We start from the raw sequence: 27,877 nt of genomic DNA, 5'->3' as shown, positions 1-27,877 counted from the left end.
TGTTTACTATGTAGCTATAAATAACAAGGTGCAACTGTGTAGTGTCGGCCCGTTGTTTCGCTTGCCTCTTTTCGGTGTGGCAACAACCCGCAGCTGACGGTGTCGGGGTCATATCGGCATGCTGTCATGAGCCTGGCAGCGGCCTGCCTCGCCACCGTCCACCCATACATCCCTGCCAGAGCTACAGCCATTAGCAAGCGTTCTCCGGCCGGGGCGGAGGGAGGAGGCAATCAATACTCTGACTCATTCTTTCTACGATGGCTGCTTCATAACAGGATTCATTAAGGACAAACCTAATCATTTTGGCAAGATAATTAGATACAGGGAAGCATTTTTTTCCCTCCATCGATGTGCTTGAAAAGAACATGGCAAACTATGAGGTCTCGCTAACTAAAAATGTAGGTTGTTAGCGAAAGGGAGTGTCCTGCGCCAAGGCTCCGAAGTGGAATAGCAGCTAAAATGAACAATTCCATGACAAGAAAATTGAGACCCTGCAATTAAGACATGAAGAACGTCCCAATTATCTTGACAAGACTGAAAGTATTACTGGATGATGCAGGACTGTGTTCGATATGTTTATTAATCAAAGACATGACAGAGGATGGAACCACATATTTAGGACTAGGGATCAAATTTAAAAAAATGTAGAATCAACCACTGGATGGATGGACGGACACTGGACCGACATGGATAGATAGATAGACCTAGATAGATAGCAAACTATGTTTGCCTCTGAGCAACAAACCTTAAGGGCTTTCTAATCTTTAACCAACCATGTAAGTTAGTTCTAACATTTGATTAACTTTTGGAATCCAATAGACCAAGAAAAACGAGGTCATCAAGGAAACAACCACCCAAAAATAGACAATTATTAAATGGTCATGCACACAGAAATACAGTGTCATGTCTGTGCCATTAGTTTTCTCACATTAAGAAAACCATACTGCAGAAATGTATGATTTATAAGTAACTTAAGAGCTTAGCTTAATTTCAAATTCAAAACAGAAATATAACTGGCCTTTTAAAGGCCACCTTCCCACCTTAAGACGTTTTTTTAAACTAACTGTGACTCAAAAATCACTTATTTACAGGTATTCATCTGTTATATGGACAGTGGATGTCACTTGTAAAGTTCACTAATCTTCTTCAACCTGTAGGTTATCTCTAAAGCTAATTAACTTTGATGGACCGTCAGTATTAGGTCACAAATTCAACACCCCAATAACCAAATTATACATCTCATAACTAGGTTTCCTGAGGTAAGTTAATCACATAGGCAAAATGATCAATTTCCATGTCCATTTATAAATTACACAGAAATGGAAATAAGTGAGGCTCTTTAAAGATATGCCAACTATCCATGAAAATATAAACAAACTGAATGCTAACTAAGGAAACTGAATAGTTATTACATTTAAGTAAGCGAACAGGAGTTTGACTGTCATAAGTGATTTGACTGGCCAGCGATAACCTTCATTAACTATTCATGCTACCGTGAAGATTGGCCAATTTATGAATCCCATCTAATCTAGACAACTGTAAAAGACCGAAGATAAGACTAAAATTACAGCATCTAAATAATACAATAATCTCTTCCACAATTAATTAACTCCTTTAAGACTCACATACATTAATCTCATTATAACTCCCAAATGGTCCGTTTAAATAGGGCAATCCGTTTAAGAAAAATCAAGATTTGTGGCGTTTAATTATCTATTTTGGTCACGAATGAAGGCCGTGACTATAGCTAACTCGCAAGCGACCGTTAAAATAAAAATAATGAACGTTGAGAATTACATTTCAAATGTGACAACTCCGCGAACAACTATTTCGCGCGCTTTGTTTTTTCTTACCTTCGGCGTGGAGTTTTAGCTCAAATCGGCTCTTATCAGAGCGACGTGGCCATCAATATCCGGCGGCTTTAGCTCACACACATCCCCGCTGCAGGTCGAGGTGTCTGCCGGGTCGCTGCAACGCAATTTCCTCGCGCGGTGTGTAAGCAAGCGGCTGGCTACCGGTTCATCCGACTAAATAAAACAGGAAAGCAGGCCAAAACTGTCCTCCATGCAATCAAATATAAAGTCCTGTGGTTTTACAATAGAACTTACAACTGAACTGACTGACCAAAACATGCACACGTCAAAGAGGAAGTGACAGGACTGGTTAAACCACACTAGAGCTCGAACTCGGCTGTCACTGCCTTTGCATTGTTGTTGTCAGCATATAGAGCAGCGAGAGAGATCTTCCTGCATCATGATATCCGCTGCAGCTGATGTGGTGGATCCTTTAAAAACAGCAGGCATAAAAACAGTACAGGTATGCTGATCCGTGCATTAACGTGACGTCCCGTGGGTTCTGTGGATCTATTTAAAGCATGCTCTTCTTCAAAACCTTGACCTAGCTTTTCGGTGCGCGCACGTCCTTTCCTTCTTTCTATATTTACCGAAAGTGCGAGCAGCAGCATCATTTCTGGTCCGATATCATTGGATGTTAAATTCGCCTCTCCCCTTCCTCTAGTCTCGGCCGTTATTTTTCCATCGCCGTAGCGCCCTCTGGCGGCGGCCTATCGTAGTGCGATAGTTAAATCGCTGAGGTAAAAGTTGAGGTGAGACTAAATTAAAATTCTGTCACTGTTTACTCACTATCACGACTTCATATAATATCTGTCTTGTGTGGAACACGAAGGGATATAATATTTGTCTTTGAAAATAAAAGTGAATGGGGACTAGCTGCCCGAAAAGTAACGCGAATGTAATTTAAATTAAGGTATAGTTTACCCATGAATTTAAAAATCATTTACTCACCCTTATGTCATTTCAAAGCGGGTTTTCATGCTTCTGTGAAATAAAAGTTAGATTTTTTTGTGTGTGTGCAAAATATCCAAGCAGCTCTTTTCCAATCATACAATGAACGTGAATGGACTGTTAAAGAGAGAGTTATGCCAAAAATTAACATTTTATCATCACTTACTCATCTCTTTTGTTTCCAACAGAAGAAAGAGACACATAACTTACAGGTTTGGAACAACCTGAGGATATTTCCAAACATGTTGGTAACCAAACAGTTGACTGCAGCCATTGACTTCCATAATAGGAAAACGAATACAATTGACGTCAATGGCTACTGTCAACTGTTTGGTTACCAACATTTTTTAAAATGTCTTCTTTTGTGTTCAACAAAAGAAAGAAACACATACAGGTTTGGAACAACTTGAGGGGTAGGCTAAGTGACATTTCCCAAAAAAGATTCTACTAAAGCCATAGGACCATTCTGTGAGAAAGTAAATTCGAGTAGTTCGCCCATAAATCAAATTATTGTTTAACAATCCCTTCATGTTCACTGAAAATCTTGCCTTCCACCCATACTTTTCCACATACAAATCTAGCATGTCTGCCTTACACACACTTCTTTGTTTACATATTTTCAGAGGGGAATTTTCCTTTTTAGGCTGAATTATGCCTTTGACTCTAAAACAGTTGTGATGAATACAAACACATTTCAAGCTCAATTAATGAATGATCTGAGCAAACAACCAAGAAATCATAATGACCCGACGCTAAATGACACTGCCTAACACATTATTTCCGTATGCAGTTTTAATTGTGGAACATTTTTGTGCAACAGTTAAATAGATTCCATGAGCTACAGGAAAAAAAAGAAGAAATGAACTGTCGACAGGTAACGATGGAAAGCAGAGAAGAGCATATTTTAAATTTCATGCATCAAAGTAAGCAGCACATCCTGTGTTGCATTGGAAAATGTCAGAGGTCTACCTTTGATAACCATGTGTAAACAGTCAGTGCTGGTTTGAGTTTGTGTTCTTTACATGAGATGATTTCAACAGGGCAATTTAGCCTTGCTATGTGCTATCATTCTCTGCTCTTGTATGACACAGGCAATGTTATCACGTACATTTTTCATTAATGAACATGCCACAAACCTGATATGTGAACAAATGATATACGTTTTCAAGTGTCATTTAAATAAAAAGTCATAAGACACAAGTGGAATGGAAACATATGCAAATGAGCTGCCCTGCAGGACTGTATTTTTGCCATTCATTTACCAGAAGCAAATGAATACCGATAAAAATATCTACATCATTCACCTGAATGAGTCGAGCCTACAATTTTCCATACTTCTGTGACATTAAAAAAGTAAATGTTTTTACAAATCTAGGCATTATTAAAATATACTTTATAGTATGTTCACCATGTAATAAAACATACAAAATAGATCCTACAGTAATAAAAGTAGAAATATTTACTTCACATGTACATAGAGTCTCTGTACAGTGGAACGATCGTTCCATTGTAATAATAATTCATATGGTCCAGAATAAAGAAAGCCACTGCATGTGATCATAATTCATGACAGTTCACTGTTGGCTATATGTTGGCAGAAGAACGCAGGATGTTGAATCGTTTTAAAGTCATGCGGATGAATCCGAGGTCACGGTTCACCTTTTCTAGCCGGTTCTCCAAGGACACCTGGGAGATGAATAACATCATCAAGTTTATAATGTTAACACATTTGGGTCATTTGTTATGCATAATCAATAAAAAATTGAGCCTTTCATTTGTAAAGTATTAAATTCACTGGCTTATTAACAAAAGTAATTATCACTGTTGTGTAACAATATAAAACACTTTTTTGGGGTTGAATTTCCAGCAAAAATAACTATATTGTGATCAGTGTTGGGTAAGTTACAAAAAGTAATCCCATACTTTATTTTTTCAAGGGAAAAGTAATTAATTACTTAGTATCGCATTATATCCAACGATTGATTGCATTGATATCCAACAATGATTGTTATGGAAGCTTGTTTCTCCCATGGAATAAAACAATTTAAAAGATAAGCGTGGCTTTTTTTCTCACAATTGCGAGATATAAACTCATAATTGCTAATTAAAAAGTCAGAATTGCTAGATATAAATTCACAATTGCGTATTAAAGTCAGAATTGCTAGATATAAATTCGCAATTGCGTATTAAAATCAGAATTCCAATATATAAATTTGCAATAGCGAGTTATAAAGTCAGAATTGCGTGCAATAAACTCGCAATTCTGACTTTTTAACTCACAATATTTACTTTTTTCTCACAATTGCGAGATATAAACTCATAATTGCGAATTAAAAAGTCAAAAGTGCTAGATATAAATTCGCACTTGCGTATTAAAGAATTGCTAGAAATAAATTTGCAAATTGCGTATTAAAGTCAGAATTGCTAGATATAAATTCTCAATTGTGTATTAAAGTCAGAATTGCTAGATATAAATTCGCAATTGCGTATTAAAGTCAGAATTGCTAAATATAAATTCACAGTTGCGTATTAAAGTCAGAATTGCGATATAAAAATTTGCAATTGCGAGTTATAAAGTCAGAATTGCGTGCAATATACTTGCTATTTATGACTTTTTAACTCACAATATTTACTTTTTTCCTCGCAATTACAAGTTTATTTCTCACAATTCTGAATTTATAACTCACAATTGCGACTTTCTCTCGCTATTCAAACTTTTTTCTCGCCACTGTGAGACTATTACGCAATTCTGACTTTATACCTCGTAATTGCGAGTTTATATCTCGCAATTCAAAGAAGAAAAAAAAGTCAGATTTGTGAGATAAAAATTCAATTACCTTTTACATTTTTTATTCTGTGGTGGAAACACTAGAACAATGGAACAATCCTCCATAGATTGCGAAATAAAATCGCTCGTATCATGATATAATATATCTGAATGGAAAGCGATTGTTTTCTCACCTCGTCTAGCCTGGTCTGCAACGTGACCCGGGCCCCGGTCCCAGGAATCCGGCTCAGTGCTGCCTCAATCTGTGGACAATAAATAAATATTTGAGGAAACAGTCACAGCACTCAGCAAATTGCTGGATGGAAACAGCTGAGCTTAAACAACAGGGTTTTGAATTAGCACTCCTCAGCATGATTAGGAAAAGGGAAGCCTGGGCTAAAAATAGACATGATTATCAAGCAGCACTATAAAGGCAGGTTATGTAATGTGTAGTGCTGAGGACACAGCAGAAACACGCGCTGACATCGATCTACAGCCGCTCTCATACCAGCAAGACTCGTGAGGGAGTCACACGCCGTCCAAACACTCATGTGACGTTAAGACATGCAATGAGCATTGAGAGTTCCTAGTTTCATAAGAATGACTTCAGCATGTATATGACCAGAAGGAAAATACTGAATAAACACAAAAATCATCGGTTTTGTCAGCTTTTAGAAATTGCTAAAAAATACAATTTGTATTCTTCTAAACGTCTAACTCAAGAAACTGAATAATTAGTTTACTAGTTAAATATTCTGAATGTACCAATATACTCTGACTTGTGACGCTGCCTGAATCATAATCATACACTGTTCGTTGGTTGGCCAGAGGAGGAGTGAGCGACTGAGGTTTTTTTTTCTCCATTCTGTCTCCTGATGAAGTTTTGGTTTCTTGCCACTGTCGCCTTTGGCTTTTGGCTTGCTTAGTTGGGGACTTTCAATATCCAACAATATTATTGATCTGCCTGCATTGACACCATTATATGAGAACTGAACTGAGCTGGATGTTGACATCACAGTTTTCTCCACAGCGGCTGTATATGAAGAGTTCAGATGCAAAAGCCTCTAAGTGCCATTTGAAATTTTCTTCTAGAATGATCATTTTTATCAAGCTTGTATATTTAAGTTCAGTGATTTCACTTAAATGGCAATGATAATTACCTATTAATTGTTATTTAAGTGAAATTACTGAACTTAAATATACAAGTTTGATAAAAAATCATCATTAAAGAAGAAAATTTCAATTGGCATTTAGAGGCTTTTGCATCTGAACTCTTCATATATAAATGAACTAAATTAATGACTATTTTACAACAAAAATGAACCATCACTGAATTTACTTAAGCTGGACTGTGATGCTATTTTATTCTAGAAACAAACTTGCATTATTTTCCTGTTATCACTGTAAAGCGCTTTATAAATAAAGGTGACTTGACTTAGTTTATTAAAAATATGTGTATAATAGTGTGTATTTTACTACATTATTAACTATACTAATACTACATTATTAAATAGTTTAACTTATTTATTTTAAAATATTTGATACCACGAATGGAGTATTCTAGAGAACCGTGTAACAACAGGAAATATCCCACAATCACCTGCTGCTTTTCCTGTGTGAGCTCATCAAGGAGGCGCTCCGCATCACCCAGCGAATGAATGCGAGGCTGACAGGAGAGGGGCGTCTCTTCACCGGCGTCCTGTGTCTTCAGCGAGCTGACAGCAGCTTCCTGTTCCTCCCAGCTCGCATGTTCCTCAGATCCACAGCTCTCTGCCGGCTCGGACGAGCCCACGCTGGACTGAGGGTTCCCTGAGGAGGAAATTCACACAAGAGTTACGTTTCCTGAAGGAAATACCACTGATAACAGGGTAGCAAAGTAGTAGTGTTAACATTTTTGGTCAAATAATGGTTTGAAAATCCATTATATACATGGTAAAATAATACTAAGTGGTCTTTTAATGGTCTTAACCATTTTAATCACAAATCACTGGTCAGGGAATTAGCAAGAATTGCACAAATGCTGTAGAAAAAGTAACTTGGCGCAGAAAAGTCTTAACCAACTTCAAACAGTTCATCCAAACACAATGAGACACTTCCTCCATGCTTCACTGTGGTAGCAGATGCATTTATTATTATATTTCTCTCGCTCTGGAGCATCGCCATGCAACTCGTGTTTCATTGTGATTCATCACTCCACACAACTCTGAATCAAACTTCCCATATTTCTGCCAAAAATTCAGTCATTCTGTCTTTTTATGTTTTTCTGAGACAGCAGTGGCTTTTTAGTGGTGCATTTGCTTAAATTTAGCTCATTTCCAGACCAAAAATATGTGGTTAAGACAATTAAAAGCTTGAGTGTGTATTAGCTACACATATCTGAATTAATATTGTGAAATATTTTTATAATTTAAAATAACCGTTTTCTATGTGAATGTATAATAAAAATGTAATTTATTTCTGTGATCAAAGCTGGATTTTCAGCATCATTACTCCAGTCTTCAGTGTCACAAGATGATGATTTGTTGTTCAATGAACATTTCTTACAATTATCAGTGTTGAAAACAGTTTATGCTGCTTAATATTTTTGATAAAATATTATTTTTTGATAAATTGAAAGTTCAAAAGAACAGAATTTGTAACAACACTTCTGTAACTTTTTTTTACAAATTTTTTTTCATTAATTTAATGCATCCTTGCTGAATAAAAGTATTAGTTAAAAAATGTATAAAACCATATACTTTACATTTGCAATATATAATAAAAGTATGCAAAAAAAAAAACAATTTAGTATGCAAATTTTACAAGGACCGAAGGAAAAATTTGATTTTACATTTTTAATTTTAACACAGCATAGCAAATTTATATAATATATACACTATATATATATATATATATTTATATATAGCTGGTTAGCCATTAACCAACAGTAAGAATTTTGATCGATTAAATAATTTTTAAAGTAATAGTTCAAGACATTTTGAAAAAAAGTTTGCTGCATTGTGTGAAGAAAAAACAAACAAACACACTACACATATATAATTGAGTTGAGACAAAATGAAAACATAATTCGCATATAAAATTGCATTTTGTTATATTATAAAAAACCGGTAGGACTAAATAAAGCAAAATGTTTACAAACACTATAAACAATGCTATAAGCTATTTTAGTTCCCCTCCCTCCACAACAAATCCTTTCAATTTAACGGTATTTAGAACAGAACTAGAATGAAAAATAAAATATAAACGTCGAGCCAAAACAAATTCGTTTAATTTCAAATTAATTTTAATATCATTTTCCATATTCGCATTGTATTCGGATGCTAACTATTCATTTTGATGTAAACTTCACTCGCATTTTAATATCCAAATAAACATTATCTTTGATATGCACATCAATGTGTTTGGCGCAACACCACAGTCGGTCATGCTGAACGGTGCAGATTGTACAACGGACTATTTAAATTGACCAGTGTAACTTGTTATACGTTTAGTTGACTGTATTTTATTTTGATAATGATGAACAGGCTGCGATGTCAAGTTAGCAATGCTAGAACTGATATGTTGTGTGTTTGTGCGCGAGGCGATCTGTGCAATCACTTGAAATGTTTTGTAATAAAAATGGAAATAACACTGTCATTTAAGGTCATACAGAGAAGAGTAATAAAGTAAAAGTATTTGTTAATGGGTCACAGACACTTATCTATTATAAATTAACATAAACTTGTTGGTTAATGGTTAATGATCGTTTAAGCTTCTGCTATCGATTAGGGGGAAAAACAAAAGGTTTGAACATCCCCAATATATATGTATAACACACAATAAAAAAATTCTTTTTAGAAAAGTATATTATTTAAAAAAAAAAAAAATTGAACAGGCACTGTAATGTTTCTTCATCTAGGATTTTCACGTTTGACAGCTAAAAGATGAAAAAGAAAGTAACAATACCTTCCAGTCTCTCAGAAGGATTGAACTGTAACCTCTTCCTTGGACTTGGATGGGACGGTAAAGAGGAGCTGATGCCATTTCGATCAAAACCAAAATCAACCCTGAAAAAACAAGGCATTTATGAGACACATTATACAGAAAACGGATCAGAAAGTGGACCAGACAGCAGGACAGAAGTGTTACCGGCTCTGCAGGTGTTCTTGGGATGGAAGAGAGTGACCCAGCGCGGTGGAGAAGTTCTCGGTTGGGCAGCGCTTGGGACTGAACTTGGCTGAGAGAGGCGTGAGTAACGTGTCCCTCTTTGCTAACATAACAAAAAAAAGTTTTATCAGTTACTTTGACAATGGCACAATCATATATCCAACAGTCAGGTCAAGTCACCTTCATTTATAGAGTGCTTTTAACAGTATAGATTGTTTCAAAGCAGCTTTACAGTGACAACAGGAAATTAAAGTAACAGATTGTTTTGGCTTTACAGCAGCTCAAGAATAAAGTTGTTGTACAGCTAAAGTTAGCTTTGATTGATTCACTTCCGTTGCAAAGATCATTAGTTATTAACTTAGGGCCGCTAACACGACACCCTTAATGCGATCCGGCCCCCTCATTCGCACAACAACAGTGCCTGAGGCTCGAGATCGCAAACCTTGAAATAGGTTCCAAGGTGCAAGCCTTGAAAAATTTTGGGAGAAAAAAAGTTCAAAAACGCGAACCTGTGAGAAACTCAAATACTAAAGATTTGGGTCACTTACTAGGTGTGGAGAAAGGGTTGGCTCTCTGTGCTCTGGGGGGCAGAGATGATGACCTGTGGCCTTCTGGAGAGAGACTCCTCTGGGCCCTCAGGACGGCCCCGCTCCGCCCCTCCACCGCGTCCCTCACAGAACTCTCCACAAAAGCCACCGTAGGCCTCCTCCTAGCCAACCCTAAAACATCACAAAATAAAAATGACCAGTGTTGAGAATATTCAAAAGAAACTAAATAACTGTTAGTATTAGGATTAGGGTTCCTGAGCCTTCCCGGTCAGAAGTGACCGGACACCTAAAAATGAAACTTCCTCCATCCCAGTAAAAACCAATGCTATTTATTTTTGTTCTATAATTTTTATTCTTTTTAATTTAGTATTTTGAGACAATTTGATTGAATTTATAAATATTTATGCAATATTTATGGTCTATTTTTGCCATGGAAAAAAAATATATATATATATATATATATATTTTTTTTTTTTTAATTATTAATGCAGTATTTTAGTTTAATATAGTCTAGGCCATCAGAAAAAAATATTTTTTGAAGAAAATTAGCACCATCTGGTTACAGTATAGAGAAAAAGCATAGAACCATGGTGTAACCACTAGATGGCACGTACAGCTCTCTATGGAGAGGCATGTGAATTCCCCAGCTGTTTATGAACACATTTCCTTTTTTTTTTCTTTTTTTTTGTGGATTTGAATATATATTTGAAACAATCTCAAGAACGATTTCTTATTAAGTTTTAGATTTGAAACAGTGATAAAAAAAGTGTTTCCCATTCATTTCCTATGTGGATCATTTTTGACCAAAGACCAAAATTGTGCCTATTTGTTTTATGACCACTTAGCATGCTTGGATCATGAACTCAATTTTTTTGTGTGTTCACATCCCTAATGCCAGAAATGTCACCAAGTTTCGTAACATTCCAATGAAGCTGTGATTTTTTAAATATTCTAAACAGATTTTTTGTAATCTGAATTTATTGGTGTGTATGTGTATAAAAGTGTATTTGTATGTGTGTGGGTGGGTGTGAATTACTTATAGAATCATGGCCGATTTGTAGATTGTACAGACAAAAATTCAGAGAATTTTTCAGAGAATTTTTGTGTTTTTGTAAATTTCCCATTCATTTCTTATGGGTCGGCCATTTTTGACCGAAGACCACGATTGTGACTATTTTTTTTACGACCACTTAGCATGCTCGGAATTGTTTTAATGTTTTTGATGGAAGTCTAATGTTCGTAAATGCTGCATTTATTCGATAAAAAAATACAGTGAAAACTTTAATATTGTGAAGAATTAATTAAATGTAAAATGACCCTTTTCTATTTGAATATATTTTAAAATGAAATTTATTCCTGTGATCAAAGCTGAAATTTCAGCATCATTACTCCAGTCTACAGTGTCACATGACTCTTCAGAAATCACTCTAATATGATGATTTGATGCTCAAGAAACATTTACTATTATTATCGATGTTGAAACCAGTTGAGGTGCTTCGTATTTTTGTGGAAACCATGATCAAAAAAACCCTCTGAATATTGATGATAAATAGAAAGTTCAAAAGAACATTTTGTGAAATGGACACATTATAAATGCATTGACTGTCACTTTAGATCCATTTAATGTGTCCTTGCCTCATCTATCAAGTCTGGTAAGAACATTTGTATTCTGGATGCCAAGATAGAGCTAAAAATTTTAGTCTGTATTAAGAAGTGATATGGGTCTATAGTTTTGACAATATTCCCTGTCTTTTTTATCCTTGGGGATAACAGAAATGATAGCCTTTTTCCATGATGGAGGAGTTTTCCCTTTTTTATGAATGTGTCCTTGCTAAATAAAAGTTCATTTCTTTAAAATAAATCCCACTGGCCTCAAACATTTAAATGGTAGTGTAAATATTATAGTCAATAAATATAAAAAAATATCTGTTTTGTCAAATACACATTTTCAATTCTTTAATAAATATATAATTTAGTTTTATTACTTTGTATGTGTTAAGTATAAATTTGTGTGTCCAAATCTGATGCTGTCACCCTAATTGAAACCCACATTACTTTCAAGCAACAATAATAAGGCTTGTTATTTATATAATTTAAAATTTAACTCCTTAAAGGAGTAGTTCACTTTAAAAAAAAACTTTTGCTGATAATTTACTCACCCCATGTCATCCAAGATGTCCATGTCTTTCTTTCTTCAGTCGAAAAGAAATGAAGGTTTTTGATGAAAACATTCCAGGATTTTCTCCATATAATGGACTTCGATGGGAACCAAACGGTTCAAGGTCCAAAAGACAGTTTAAGTGCAAACTGTTCAAAGGGCTTTAAACGATTCCAGACGATGAATAAGGGTCTTATGTTAAAAGATTTGTTCATTTTGATGAACGAGTTTGAACAGGAGAGTCACGAACACTCATCACAGAGGAGAGCAAGGTGAGCATTTGTGCTTATATAAAACTTAAACTTTTTTATTTATTTTTTTAAATGAGCGATCATTTCACTAGACAAGACATTCATTGTCTGGTGTCGTTTAAAGCCCTTTGAACAGTTTGCACTGAAACTCTCATTTGGACCTTGAACCATTCGGTTCCCATTGAAGTCCATTATATGGAGAAAATCCTGGAATGTTTTCATCAAAAACCTTAATTTCTTTTCGACTGAAGAAAGAAAGACATGGACATCTTGGATGACATGGGGGTGCGTAAATTATCAGCAAAAGTTTTTTTTAAAAGTGAACTACTCCTTTAAGAAGATTCAATCTGTAGTTAGCTATTGTTGATTTTTTGTAGTGTAGCAAACTACGGTTTCAAAAAAAGCTACAGACAATTTACAGTACATTCCCCAAAACGATGCAGAAGGTACTTGGACACCATTCAGTCTATCCCAACCTCAAATGCAGTTTTATTAAGAAGAGTTTCCAGACATACTGGACGAACTGCAGCCGTTCTTGGACAGAACACGTCCCTCAGTGGCTTTAGTGTCCTCCATCTGGATCAGGGCCTTCATCATGGGCGTCAGTGGAACATCTCTCTTCCTCGTCTCTTCACAGTGACCCGGAGTCTGTTCTCTCTCTGGTGGAGACACCCGCCTGATGACAGAGGAACATAAGTCAGAAATCACCTTCTCAAAGTAAAGCATGGTAAAGAAATGAATATCGTGTAGAACTATGAATAATGAAGTACCCTCGAGCTGTTCGGTCAGAGGATGTTTGTTCACCCCAGAGACCAACGCCGTTCCTCATGCCGACATCTACATCTCGATGCCTTTTACTTGGTGAAAGCAGAAGATCAGGGTGGTGGAACAATCTAGAAGGATTCAATTTGTGAGTTTCAGTAATGACAGTGATAATAAGTGCATTAATGTCATTGTTTGAAAAAAAAAATTAAAACTAGAGTGCTTTCACACTAGCACTTTTGGTGCTCGCCTGTCATCACAGTTCAGTTCATTTGGTTGATGCTAACACTGTTTTCAGGGTGACAGGGTTTCTGCAGGTTTTATGAAGGTAAATTTAAGACTTTTTAAAGACCTTTCAAGACCAAGTAAAGAATATTTAAGGAATGAACATTGTGAACGCAATATGTTTTCTAAATGTTTAGGGAGAAACATGTGTTGTATTAGCAACATTTCAGAGTTTGAAAATACTTGAAAACTTTCAACAGATATCCATTACTTTTTAATTCATTTAACAAAAAAAAAAAAAGATTCTTAAACCGAGACACTTTTAAGTGAGATGAAAAATTACATTTCTGTAATTGTATTCAAAAATACATTGACTTTATGATTAAAACAAGAACAAAATATCTACCAAGAGACTTAGAAAAATCTACTTTATTAAAAGGGAAGTTTTCATAACTTAGATGTTTGTTCTTGTTCTTCAATCATTCATTTTACATTTGCATCTCAAGTAAATGTATATTGATTTAAGGCAGTTTAGATATTTGTTTTGGAAAACAGGACAAAAAGATTAGGAAGATATTCAAATTTTACAATTCATGCAATATTTAATGCCCTTACATTATTAATTTAAGACTTTCTGCTCTGAGTTAAGACCCTTTAAGGCAACAGAAACCCTTTGTGAAATCTGGTATAGTTTGCTGCTGATATGAATGCAACTGTACAAAATCACGGAAAAGAAACACGATTTACGACGACATATGATTCACTTAAACTGTGTTTGTGTGCGTTATCACTCAGTGTCCTGACAAGCGTGAGTGACTGCAAGCTGAGAGAAATGGACTCCCGTGATCTTCAATCGTGAATAGTTCAATCACGGCAGATAGATGCAAGGTTAAAAAAAAAAAAAAAGCATACCGTGTTTCAGATGCAGATAATATAATGTGAACAGAGAACAGTGAGGGAAGTGGGAGGGGGAGCAATCGAACTCTGGTTCATGGGAAGTGTGAAAGCACCCATAGGCCCCTGATGAGGATGTTTTGTGAGTTTCGTACCCCGCTCCAGACGGCTGCGAGTTACTATGAAGAGATTGACGTGTTTTGGACAGATTCTCATGCTGCAGCTGCCGGATTTGAGTTTCTAGCTTAGAGATGACCCTTCAAAACCAGAGAAATTCAGAAACGATTATTTTTAAAGATCACAAACGTTAGTATACAAAAGTGAATTGTATTATATTAGTATATTATATATATAAATTATAAAATAATGTAATTTAGTATTAACTATAGCATTCATATTACTACCAATGTTATATACTGTAGTGTCCAACCTAGGAAAATTTACATCTCCCTTTAATCGAATAATATTAAACTTCATAAAGATTTAGTAGGCATATTGCTTAGTTGTGCATGGAGTCAATTGTTTTATTTGTTATAATAACGCAACGAAACATGACAAATTATGCCGACATAATTATTGGCCAGGCTGTCATACAAAGAAATGATGAACACGTGCAAAAACAAGAGAGAACCAACTAAATAATTATTTAAACTGATTATGCAATAGTCAATATATGCTTTTTCCGGTGAGCTTTTTGTTTTTGTAAAATAAAGCCTGAAGCTGCAGTTTGCATTTTTTGCTTAAAATTTTTTTTTCCAGATAAATCCATAAACCAAATTTAGTGTTTCACTCTTCCATCATATTTAAAAAATAATAATATTTCCCATATATTTCATTAAGAAGAATTAATTACCCCCCATCCCCCCGGACATCACTTTTGGCCACTGCTGTATATATTACATTTAAATATAATGAATTATAATATTAATCATACTTACAAACTGTACAACACAAACTATTTACATATTAAGAACATATATTAAAAATTATTATAATTTTTATAATGAAATATATTACAAAATTACTTTCATATTTGTTAAATATTACATTTAAGAATTAATTATAACATTTAAAACTTAAACAATGCAATGCAAGTGTTAAATATAATTTAAAATTTTAAATAGCAGTTCATATGATGATACTAAATGCAGATTTTAAAATGAAATCGGACTACCTTTTCAGTTCACATATTTGATCATTGGCATCCAAGAGCTTATTTTCAGTCGAGACCAGCTTGTCCTGTTAGGAAAGAAACAACGGAGTAGTTTGTGCACTTTGTTTTTATCTGACACCATGACACAAATCGACAAAAATAATACAGTTTTCACCTTCGCTCCTTCATGCTCCCTTCTCAAAGAATCATATTCGTGGAGGAGCTGCCAAAGAAAAAACGCACATCATCATCACATTGAACTTTACGGTCTAACACAACAGCATGAGGGACGTTGTTTAAAGGATTCTGCGTGGCTCACATCCTGTAGCATCTTGTGTTCTTTCTTCATGCGGGCCTCTTTCTCATCCACCTCTTTACAGGCGTTCTGCATGGCTTCCTCCAGCTGACGCAGGCGGTTCTTCAGTTTGATCATGGTGGCATCTTTCTCGTGGCTGCTGTGTTTGGTCTCTTCTAAGCGCTGCTGCAGGCTCTGGACTGTGGCACTGGCTGCATCATATCGCTCTGGCCATTCCGCCTGGACCACAAACACATTAAAAACATCTGAAAATGATCTGAAATCATTCATGATCTGAAAATGTTCACATTGGTCTTACAGATAACACCGGGGGGTCAGGTGAAAACACTAGTTAATTTAAATAGTGGATCAGAATATTGACTTTCTTGAGCCAACATCGTTAATGTTCAGCATATAGTGGGGAAGAAGCTTTGAGTTATTGAAATGTTCATCTTCAGAACACAAGACTTTATGCACAGCTGCACTACTTCCTGAACTTCAGCCAGCTCCTTTGTTTCCTGTCTGCCATTATTGGACAAACTCATTAATCCAGGTGTGTCTGATTATTGTTGTTGTGACTACTGAGGTCAGGCACATCTGAATTAATCAGTTTGTCCAATAATGGAAGACAGGAAACTAAGGAGCTGGCTTAAGTTCAGGAAGTAGTGGAGCTGTGCATAAAGCCAATAGAGGGTATGCGCGTGACGTCACTGCAGTTACTCACAGTGAGTGGCAAAAACACTGAGCGGCTGTATTTGTTTTCAGCGTGAATGCCGCGAAAAACAAACACAACGCATATAGACCATTTCTCAAGATGTAAACAACACTGGTCCAGAAGCACTTCCTGTTTCAGTTTTTTAACACTACATAAAAGCTGGGCTAAAACACAACCGACAGAACATTTAAAACTGAATCAAAAAGTTAAACAAACATCTTTAAGATGTTTTCTTTAACAGTTACAAACTGAAACAGGAAGTGTTTCTGGACCAGTGTTGTTTACATCTTGTGAAATGGTCTATAAAGTATGAAAGAGCTTTGTGATTGACTGTACAACTAGATTTCGGAGGTATATTTTTACAGACTGCTGTAGAAAGAGGAGCAAATGGATCGCTGCAATTCACAGAAACAACTGGACTCATTTTGTGTCAATATGCTGAATTTAGCTTTAAAACCATACCCATATATTTTGTATTGTTATACAGTATATATATATTAACAACTCATCAATTAAATATTTATCATTGCATATTCTGCATTATTGGATGTTTTTAATAAACACTGACCAAACAAAACTATAAAGTTTAAGGGCTGGACGATATGATGATATATATAGGCTATATATATATATATATAACACTGATATAAGTGATCACCCGGATTTAGACCTATATTGCTTTATGTTTAGGTCTGTATTGCTTTTATTTCCCCCGTGTCGAAATCAGGTAAACATAAATGTCAGGCAACACGATTCCTGGCTGCATGTCAATATCCATGGATCACTGGATCTTTAGTAAGTTGTAAAGAACACTATATTGAGTCCAACATTTAGTTTAAATTGATAAAATTGTCCGTTTTAGTCGCATTTTCGCCTATTAAATCCAGTCACACAGCAGATAATTTGCCACTCGGTCAGGCTGAGGGGGGGTTGTTCCGGCGGGAAAGTGACGTCAATGCATTCCCTCTATTGGAGATCTTTTTGATGAAATCGGAGAGATTTCGGTCCCTCTATTGACAGCTACGCAACTGACACTTTGACGCTTCAAATAGTTCATAAAAAGATCGAAAAACTAATCCATGTGAACTGAGCAGTTAAATCCAAACATTTTTGAAGAGACCCAATCGCTTTCTATGATGAACAGATTGAATTTAGGCTTTTATTCACATATAAACATGCATCAACTCACACATCAGTTGTGGTTAACGGAAGCTCAAGCATTACCTGCGAGAACCAATGAGGTTCATTCTCGTGTTACGCAGCAGGTTTGAGCTTCAGAAAGAGGTTTGTTCTCACGCATCAAACAATGTAGTTGGGTAGCAGTCAATAGAGGGACAGAAATCGCTCAGATTCATTTGTGTGCCAAAGATAGGAATGACAGGAGCGACAAGAGGATAATTAACGAGAGAATTTTGATTTTTGAGTGAACTCTCTTCAATATTGTTTTGCTTGCTACAAGCACTGATGCACTGATGTATTTCCTGTTTTAGATGAGGCGGTGACTCATACCAGCTGTCTCTCCAAGTGGTGGTTTTTGATCTCCAGCTCTCGAATGCGTGTGCTTGCCTCTGTTAGCGCTCGTTCCAGGTGCTGACATCTGCCAAACGATGATCAAAGACACAATCAGTCAGAGTTCATCGGACTCCGCCGATGACAGTGTTTATCGTGCGTTAAACACCAGACACCAGATGTCACCAGACTCACTGTGCTGATGTAAATGCAGATAGAAAACAGGCTGAAGAAAGAGCCAAATATATACATATACCACATTACACCTACTAGTAATTCATTATTTGCTGATTGAATTTCATTATACAGTCTGAAACAATGAAGCAGGCACTTCATATTCAAATATAAGGGATGATGACAAATAGAGAAATAATGGCTGATGATATTTATGTTTGTCTAGTAATAACCAATATGGAATTTGTTCATGTTCATGTATATTTTACATGTTTGTAAAGAAATGGTAGCCTTGTTAAAACCAGACCATTCTCAATTGTAACTGAGTTATGGTCTGGCAAAGCGTCATCAGACAAATAATTTCCAGAGGGGCGTCACCAACGGACGTCGCGAATAGACCTAAAACCAATCAGAGCGATGAAGGAGATGACATATGCAAAGCAGCGGAGAAACATCTTACTCGGTTTTTAACAAAAAGGAAACGTTCAAATCGCTTAAAACAGATGCGATAGCTGATTTAAACGAGTGATGTTTGACGGCGACATCCATTGTAATGTAGGCAACAAAATCTGCTTCAAAATCCCAGCGCTGTCGCCATCGTGTAAAGCCCGCCACAACGTTTCTGATTGGTGCCGCGATTTCGATGGATTGGAAATGGGCTTGAATGAGCTCTTTGCCAGACTAACTTTCAGAGCAAATCTAAATTGGCCGAAGTTGTCTGGGTTTTCCCAGGCTAAAGAAATGGGACATCAAAACATTAAAATGTACTATAAAAATTAGGGCTGTCAAATGATTAATCGCGTTTAATCGCATCCAAAATAAAAGTTTGTGTTTACATAAAATATGTGGGAGCACTGTGTATGATTATTTTGTGTGTGTGTGTATATATATATATAAATACACACATATGCATGTATATTTAAGAAAAAAAATATTATTTATATATAAAATGTATATTTTATATATAATATAAATTATATGTAAATCTATAAACAGTATATACATGAAAATATTTCTTAAATATATACAAGCATGTGTGTGTATTTATGTATATAAAATAATTCTACCACATATATTATGTAAACACAATTTTTATTTTGCATGCGATTAATCGTTTGACAGCCCTAATAAAAACAGAGCTTTTGAAACTAAATATGAGCAGCTGACAATTTCAGACAGATGTTGATAGTAAAAAAATTGCTAATATTGGTTGACACCAATCTGGAATGTAGAATGCAATCCTACAAAATAGCAGCGTCTTGTTTCTCACCTCTCAAGTAGGATCTGGTTGCTTTTCTCCATGTCAAGAGGCAAATTCACCAGATCCAGCTTTTCCTTTAGGGCACCGATCTCTGCTTCATAGTACGCTCTGAGATCGGCTATGTGGCGGGAATGTTTCTCTCTCAGCTTCTGTCTCAACCTAGCAAGATTAGAGCAAGCAGAGGAGTTAGTGTGGCACATAAGATGGTGGTGGATACAGCAAATAGCATGGGATAGGTTCAATAAAGGTTATCCTTAAACATCTTAAGCTACACTACCATTAAAAAAAATTGGAGTTGACCCAAATAATGAATGCACAGAAGTTTCCTGCTCTAATCGGTTTCATACATGACGCTAAAACATTTTTGTAAGTCTGAATAAAAGCAACGGGTAAACGCCTTCTAAATGCAATTATAAGGAGCATGAATAGTGCATGTTTCTTAAAGAAAAAAAAAAGTTTTATAGGAACCCAATAACTTTTTCTGCTTTCTGCTGATGCAACCAAGGCCATATGGTAAGGAAAAATAATAATGACTGAAAGAGTTTGATCATTAGGGTTTGGTATCTGTCAAAAAATGTCTATATTGATACAAATACATTGACTTTGTTAACGGTTCCTGAACACTACTTTTTAAGATACCAATTTTAATGAAATCTGTTTTTACATGATTTCCTTGTTGACTTCTTTTACAGACGCAAAGATACATTTGCCTCACGCTAAAGCGCACACATAAAGCTTGCTGCAAAGCACTGGCAAAAGTAACCTATTGATTATGAATGTGTGGGGAAAAAATAACAAGGAGATCTTTTAATTGTTTATTAATAAACCAGTGTTTTCTGGGTCAGTGTTGGCTGCGAAGATGAAATTGACAATGCTGACTGGTCATCTCTGCAGAGTAGTGAGAGAGTGTTCCCAGCGCTGAGTGTTCTGCTCTATAGAGAGAAATGCACGTTTCATTTGGATTACTTAAAGGATTAGTTCACTTTTGAAAAAACTTTTGCTGATAATTTCCTCACCCCCATGTCATCCAAGATGTCCATGTCTTTCTTTCTTCAGTCGAAAAGAAATGAAGGTTTTTGATGAAAACATTCCAGGATTTTTCTACATATAATGGACTTCAATGGGAACCAGACGGTCCGAGGTCCAAAAGATTTCAGATGCAACAGTTTCAGATGCAGCTTCAAATGTCTTTAAACGACACCAGACGATGAATAAGGGTCTTATCATGCGAAACGATCGGTCATTTCAGGCGCGTTTGTAACGTCACGTAATACGTAATTGCGTTCAAAAGGTCACGGGCGACGTAGCCGGAAGTACAGAGTCAGTGTTTACAAGTTGAACGCATAGGTTGAACGTGCAAACTAGCTCAAACGCCGTTTACAAAAAAAGGAATTAAAAGGTAAAACAACGATGTCGGACGATTTTGATTCTGTACTTCCGGCTACGTCGCCCGTGACCTTTTGACCGTAATTACGTATTACGTGACGTTACAAACGCGCCTCACAGAATAGAGCAAGGCTAGCATTTGTCCTTAGAAAAGTTACATTTTTGGAATAAGCTTTGAAATGACCGATCGTTTCGCATGATAAGACCCTTATTCATCGTCTGGTGTCATTTAAAGACATTTGAAGCTGCATCTGAAACTGTTATTAACTGTCTTTTTGACCTTGGACCGTCTGGTTCCCATTGAAGTCCATTATATGGAGAAAAATCCATATAATGTATGGAATGGAATGTTTTTATTAAAAACCTTAATTTCTTTTCGACTGAAGAAAGAAAGACATGGACATCTTGGATGTCATGAGTAAATTATCAGCAAAAGTTTTTTTAAAAGTGAACTAATCCTTTAATCGGAGAGAATTTGTTTTCAATTCTTATTAGTTTGTTATAAAAGTAGACATTTCAAGCTTTCTATATCCCTATTTCTCATGTCTGTGAGGCAAGTATCCTATACGCTGAGTTTCGGTTCATTTGTGGCTCGCTCTAGTTCTCCTTGCAGTCTAAGATGGAGTAACCATCTCCTCTCAAGTTTATTCCCTGAACTTAAGTGCTTCATCAGATTTGTTGTGTTGCCGGTCTAGGGAGCAATTATCATATACTGTATCACATGCTGTTGGCATCGAGTCTGGTGAAATGTAGCCACACTTTTGAACTTTCCCACATCTTTTCATCTACGGGGTTGGGACGTTTACAGACTACAGCCTCACGCGTGAGACGCGGGCATGAACTGAGTGTTGTTCCTTGATCCCTTGCCACAGCCAATCATGATACATGCTTATTGGCTCACTGACGTTGACTAGATTAACCCCTTAGGTATCAAAATTTGGTGATTTTTTTTTATCCTAGATGGCATCAAAGCAATTCGGTCAATGCCTAGAAAGTATAAATCTCGATACCCAGCTCTACTAATCGTTAAGCATTTTATGTGACCAAGCTATTCAAAATAATTCAATGATATTACTGCATTGTAAATGGCATTCAATGTTGAATTTAGGGGGATTTACAGAACTCTTACAGCGAGAGGACAACCGGGTCCTCCAGCGAGGTCTTTCGCTCCAGTTTCCCATTGCCTCTGCTCAGCTTGTACATCTCTCGAGCAGACGGTCCTCTGGGCTGTACGGTGACCGTGGCAGTGTGGCTGCCCTCATCTTCACTGTTGGCCTGGTTTGCTCTCTGCGCAGACGGGGAGGGAGACGCCTGCTGTGCAGACAGACTGCTGGCGTTAGAGATGCAGTCGGTGTCGCTGTGGCTGCGCAGGGCCATGGAGTCGGGACTGACGGGCGCGTCGCTGCTGCTAGGACAGGCCCGGACCTGCGCAGACGGACTGCTGAAGTGGGACGGCGACGTGAAGCCTGATGTGCGATCTGAGTGCTTCACATGCAACGTGGAGTCCAGAGTCAACACCTGGGGAGGGAGCAACAGGTAAGGGATGACACTAGTTATTTTTTCTTAATTAAAGGAGTAGTTCACTTTTAAAAAAACGTTTGCAAAAAATTTACTCACCCCCATGTCATCCAAGATATCCATGTCTTTCTTTCTTCAGTCGAAAAGAAATTAAGGTTTCTGATGAAAAAATTCCAGCATTTTTCTCCATATAATGGAGTTCAATGGGAACCAAATGGTTCAAGGTCCAAAAGACAGTTTCAGTACAAACTGTTCAAAGGGTTTTAAATGATTCTAGACGATGAATAAGGGTCTTATCAAGCGAAATGATCACCCATTTAATAAATAACTAACAAAGTTTAAGTTTTATAAAGCTCAAATGCTCGCCTTGCTCTGTTCTGTGATGCGCGTTTGTGACTCTCCTGTTTAAACACGTTTATCAAAATGAACAAATCTTTTTTCGTGTCATTTGGTTCATTCAACGAACGAAATGAACGAGTTGACTCGGGAAAAGAATCGTTCATTTTGATGAACGAGTTCAAACAGGAGAGTCACGAACGCGCATCACAGAACAGAGCAAGGCGAGCATTTGAGCTTATAAAACTTAAACTTTTGTTGTTGTTTTTTTAAATGAGCGATCGTTTCACTAGATAAGACCCTTATTCATCGTCTGGTGTCGTTTAAAGCCCTTTGAAGCTGCACTGAAATGGTATTTTGGACCTTGAACTGTTTGGTTCCCATTGAACTTCATTATATGGAGAAAAATCCAGGAATTTTTTCATCAAAAACCTTAATTTCTTTTCGACTGAAGAAAGAATGACATGGATATCTCGGGTGACATGGTGGTGAGTAAATTATCAGCAAATATTTTTTTAAAAGTGAACTACTCCTTTAATTTTTGTCTTATTTGGCTCTGCTCTGACCTGAGGAGACAAGGTGGATGTGTTTATTAAGGAGTCCCACTCGTGGCCTTTGGTATCTGCTCTCTTGTTTTGGTAGATCTCCCGCAGAGACAGACGGTTGTCTTCTGGAGTCTGTGTACAACAGAATAACAAAGAGTCTTCAATCAAAGAGTCTGTGGAGCAAAGCTCACTGTGTTCAGCAGGACAGACTTATCCTCTTTAAGCCCGATGTATAATTTTTGATACGCAAATTCTAAGGCCTCTGAATTATCAACAGTATCAAATCTTTGCTTAAAAACCTGTTGTACAGTAAATAATCTCCATATGCCTTCTGTCGCCTGATTGATAGTTTATACTTTTTACATTACAAGCGATCATAATTTCATCGTTTTTGCCATTTAAATATCAGCAACTGCACCAAACTGCACATCAGGGGTGGGATATCAGGGGATCTTACGATCGATCCGAGTCCAAGAAGATTTTAAGAAGACTTAAAAAGACTTTAAATGAATTTAATAACAATTCACCTGCATTAGGACGAAGGAAGCACTTTCAAAGTTGTCAGGTAGAGGGCGGTATAACTCACTCTCTTCCAGCTTCCAGTAAGACAGGCCTGAAAAATCAAACAGAGTTAGAATATGTGAACAGCAATTTCACAATAATCAGAAATGAATTCAGTCTTAAAGGGATAGTTCACTTTGAAATGAATTTTTGATATGTTTTATCGTACCTCAAGGGCATCCAAGATGTAGGCGTCTTTGTTTACGCTGTAGTTTCAATTTTGATATTTTTAGGTCAAACCGTTCTTGTCTGTCAGTCATATAATGCAGGTCTATGGTCACCACCTCAAAGAGCATGCACAGAGAAGTCCAAATTAAACAAAATTTAATGACTCGTAAATGTAAGTACACATTGATGACCTAAGACACGAAACGAGTGGTTTGTGTGAGAAAACGAACAGTATTTATATCGTTTTTACATCTTGCATCTTTTACATCTTGTACATCGTATCTTAGGCCATCAATGTGTACTTACATTTACGAGTCATTAAATCATGTTTAATCTGGACTTCTCTGTGCATGCTCTTTGAGGTGGTGACCATAGACCTCCATTATATATGACTGACAAGAACAGTTTGACCTAAAAATATCAAAATTGAAAATACTGCGGAATCAAAGACACCTACATCTTGGATGCCCTTGAGATAAGCTAAAACGTACCAAAAATTAATTTCAAAGTGGACTATCCCTTTAAGCACCAATTCAAAACCCCGTAACATAACATTTCTATCTACACAAAGTCCTCTGATAACAAGCACATCCCTCCAGTGTGCTGTTAGACAGACAGCGGAGCTTGATTGTTAGTGAAACGTGTTACCCGAGGCTTCAGACACCAGACTGTCACTTCTCCTTAGAGGCAAAGGGTTCATGGAGCCAGCACTGCATCCACGCTAGGGGTAAAGCCAGAAAAAAATAGATTTACCAATTGGCCTCTATGAACAAAAGTAATGTTCATATGACTATGAACACATAACAAAAGTAATAAGGAGAACATTGATGCTTTGTCTTATCTCTGAACCAGCAAATGATGAACAATTTATACATTAAAAAAAAAAAATCAAAGATGCATAACAGAAATTTTGGCCAGCTAAGAATCGTTTCTGCCTTTAAATTTAGAAAGTGAAATCTGACATCATATATTATACAGAAGAGAAGATGTAAGAACATTCAAAGAAGAGTTTGCTGCTTAAATGAGCAAGAAATAGGCTTCCTAATCACCAACACCAATATGCTCACAGATATCTCCTGCTGCCCATGGTTATTTAAATAAACAACAAAATAATTAACAATCATTCAATATTAATGTTTGCTTACATCAGGTAGATGATCGGTGTGCTCCTTAGGAGATCCTGCTCCTGCTGTGCTTGTTCGCTCCTCCACATGTGACGTGTGGTTCTGTGCTGTTCGGCTCTTTCTCGGCCTGTGTTTCTGCCGTTGGGCCCAGGAGGTCAGAGGTTGACTACACGACACACATCAACACAAAACAACTGTCTCTATTAATGGTATAAAAACTATTTAACAGAGTTCAGTGTTATTTTAGTATTATTTATATACTATTACAGTTTTGACTTAGCTTTTACTTTTACACTTACAATTTAAATTTTTTATTTGAGTTTACTTTTTAGCCATTTTGTTATGCTTTTGTCATTTTTTTTAAATATATATTTCGAAATAGTTTATTTATTTTTATTTCAGCTTTAGTTTAATTTCTGTTAGTAATTGTAGCACTTATTTCAGTTAGTTGCCGAGGCAGCATTTCTATTTATTAAGTTTTTCATCATTACTTTATAAATTATATTTGAAAATATTTCAGTGTGACTGTCTCAGACTCATTAGGGCATGATAAGTATCAAATTACATTCATAATCGACCTTACAGTCGTTACGCGTGTCCTCGACTTAATCTGTTGTATTCATTATACAATATGTTTAAATAAATCAGTCATGAAAAGTTATTACAGCCAGCATTTAAATGTTTATATTTCAGAAAACAAACTGAACTAAAATGGTAATTTTATAATTTAAGAAATATGATATAAAAACATCCTTGTTTTACAATGCACATGTGCAAAGTAAATGTTTATATACAATGAGTGTTGATTATTAAATAAACTTGATTAATGAACTAATTATTTCAATTTATTTTTGGTTTCAGTTTTCAGCTAAATAAAGTATATATATTTTTTTAATTTATATATATATATATATATATATATTTTTCAGAAAACAAACTGAACTAAATGGGTAATTTTATAATTTAAAAAATATGAAATAAAAACATCCTTGTTTTACAATGCACATGTGCAAAGTAAATGTTTATATACAATGAGTGTTGATTATTAAATAAACTCGATTAATGAACTGATTATTTCAATTTATTTTTGGTTTCAGTTTTCGGCTAAATGGAATCTTTAATTTCAGTTTCGGTGTTAATTCTGGTGCATAACTATTGATAATATCTATAATATGCATTTAGAAAATAGATTATTAGTCAAACGTTAATCACATTTGACTACATTTATGAATTTCTCAAGTTGATCTAAAAAACTTTGATCTAAAAGCTCATGCTAAAATCTTTTAAATTCGAGTTAGACAAATATTTCCCATGGTTTTGACGACTCTTTGATGAACTTTACCTTATTACTCTCGGTTTATCAGTCATGGTATCAGGTGAGATCGTCGCAGGCGTCTGGAGTTTGTCATTGGCTGTGATGGTTTTGCTCAGCGGGTTCTGGCCCAGCGGGCTTGTGTCAGGAACAGGAGACGGTGTAAGACTGCCATCCTGCTGGTTCGGGGACCACAGAGCCTCATACCGTCCCTCAGTGGAACTGGGCCGCCCTGTTTCTAACCCATGCTCCCAGGCGGAGAGAGTCCCATATCCGCTGCTCAGCACGGTAACCATGCCCTCCTCCGAGCTCTCCTGGGGGTGAACGGTGAGCTGGGGATGTGACGGAGGTCCTGGAGCCGACAACGTGAAGGTGTTCTCAGCAGCCGGGTCCTCTAGAGGCCTGTGGATCTTGCCGGGCTCCAGAGGGTGTGTCTGTGTGCTGACTAGGCGGTTCTGTAACTGCACTAACGCCTTAATTTCATCCTGTATGAGCTGGAAGAAACCATGCAAGAACTGTCTCGATGACAGAATTTTCATTTTTGGGTGAACTATCCCTTTAAATCAAGTTTGTGCAACTAGAAGCATGTTCATTCACAGAAATGCATGGCATATGTTTCAAGCCTTATGCCAGGGGACACACTTAAAGGGATGGTTCACTTTGAAATACATTTTTGGTATGTTTTATCTTACCTCAAGGGCATCCAAGACGTAGGGGTCTTTGTTTCCGCAGTAGTTTCAATTTTGATATTTTTAGGTCAAACCGTTCTTGTCTGTCAGTCATATAATGGAGGTCTATGGTCACCATCTCAAAGAGCATGCACAGAGACGTCCAAATTAAACATGATTTAATGACTCATTAATGTAAGTACACATTGATGGCCTAAGACAAGAAACGAGCAGTTTGTGTGAGAAAACGAACAGTATTTATATCGTTTTTACCTTATGTAACTACAGCCATGTCCAAGTGATCTGAAGGTCTGCGCAAGCGCCGGAAAGCGCCGGAAGTGATCTCTCACCACTCGTTTCGTGCTTTAGGCCATCAATGTGTACTCACATTTACGAGTCATTAAATCATGTTTAATTTGGACTTCTCTGTGCATGCTCTTTGAGGTGGTGACCATAGACCTACATTATATGACTGACAGACAAGAACGGTTTGACCTAAAAATATCAAAATTGAAACTACTGCGGAAACAGACACCTACATCTTGGATGACCTTGAGGTAAGATAAAACATACCAAAAAATAAATTCAAAGTGAACT

The 27,877-nt window shown here is 36.4% G+C and overlaps 2 protein-coding genes across 7 annotated transcripts in view; both read right to left on the bottom strand.

The window, feature by feature from the left end:
* pitpnm2 (phosphatidylinositol transfer protein, membrane-associated 2) overlaps positions 1 to 2,480 on the bottom strand; it is an 87,653-nt gene extending 85,173 nt beyond the window's left edge. For 2 of the 5 annotated variants that reach the window (XM_039675922.2, XM_039675923.2), the window contains exon 1: positions 1,854 to 2,477. The gene's annotated coding sequence lies outside the window, so the exon portion shown is untranslated. Of the gene's footprint in view, positions 1 to 1,853 lie in introns of all 5 variants that reach the window. The other 3 variants (XM_039675918.2, XM_039675920.2, XM_039675921.2) reach the window with 3 other exon arrangements.
* A 1,098-nt stretch (positions 2,481 to 3,578) lies between these two features.
* Positions 3,579 to 27,877, bottom strand: part of mphosph9 (M-phase phosphoprotein 9) — a 31,028-nt gene continuing 6,729 nt past the window's right edge. Inside the window, exons 5-24 of one of the 2 annotated variants that reach the window (XM_039677394.2) lie at positions 26,643 to 27,106; positions 25,322 to 25,466; positions 24,825 to 24,897; positions 23,975 to 24,060; positions 23,469 to 23,579; positions 22,178 to 22,566; positions 19,672 to 19,821; positions 18,228 to 18,315; positions 16,028 to 16,243; positions 15,884 to 15,931; positions 15,730 to 15,794; positions 14,711 to 14,812; positions 13,445 to 13,567; positions 13,190 to 13,350; positions 10,266 to 10,436; positions 9,700 to 9,820; positions 9,517 to 9,617; positions 7,172 to 7,380; positions 5,766 to 5,834; positions 3,579 to 4,490 (exon numbers count right to left, since the gene is read on the bottom strand). In XM_039677394.2, coding sequence (XP_039533328.2) covers positions 4,389 to 4,490; positions 5,766 to 5,834; positions 7,172 to 7,380; positions 9,517 to 9,617; positions 9,700 to 9,820; positions 10,266 to 10,436; positions 13,190 to 13,350; positions 13,445 to 13,567; positions 14,711 to 14,812; positions 15,730 to 15,794; positions 15,884 to 15,931; positions 16,028 to 16,243; positions 18,228 to 18,315; positions 19,672 to 19,821; positions 22,178 to 22,566; positions 23,469 to 23,579; positions 23,975 to 24,060; positions 24,825 to 24,897; positions 25,322 to 25,466; positions 26,643 to 27,106 — 2,994 coding nt within the window. In that variant the 3' untranslated portion in view covers positions 3,579 to 4,388. Of the gene's footprint in view, positions 4,491 to 5,765; positions 5,835 to 7,171; positions 7,381 to 9,516; positions 9,618 to 9,699; positions 9,821 to 10,265; positions 10,437 to 13,189; positions 13,351 to 13,444; positions 13,568 to 14,710; positions 14,813 to 15,729; positions 15,795 to 15,883; positions 15,932 to 16,027; positions 16,244 to 18,227; positions 18,316 to 19,671; positions 19,822 to 22,177; positions 22,567 to 23,468; positions 23,580 to 23,974; positions 24,061 to 24,824; positions 24,898 to 25,321; positions 25,467 to 26,642; positions 27,128 to 27,877 lie in introns of both variants that reach the window. The other variant, XM_039677393.2, reaches the window with a different exon arrangement.

The sequence above is a fragment of the Pimephales promelas genome, chromosome 23 (genome assembly GCF_988280905.1).
Source record: "Pimephales promelas chromosome 23, fPimPro1.hap1.1, whole genome shotgun sequence".
Classification (NCBI taxonomy): domain Eukaryota; kingdom Metazoa; phylum Chordata; class Actinopteri; order Cypriniformes; family Leuciscidae; genus Pimephales; species Pimephales promelas.
The sequence above is the reverse complement of the archived record's forward strand: the minus strand, read 5'-3'. Positions and strand labels throughout refer to the sequence as shown.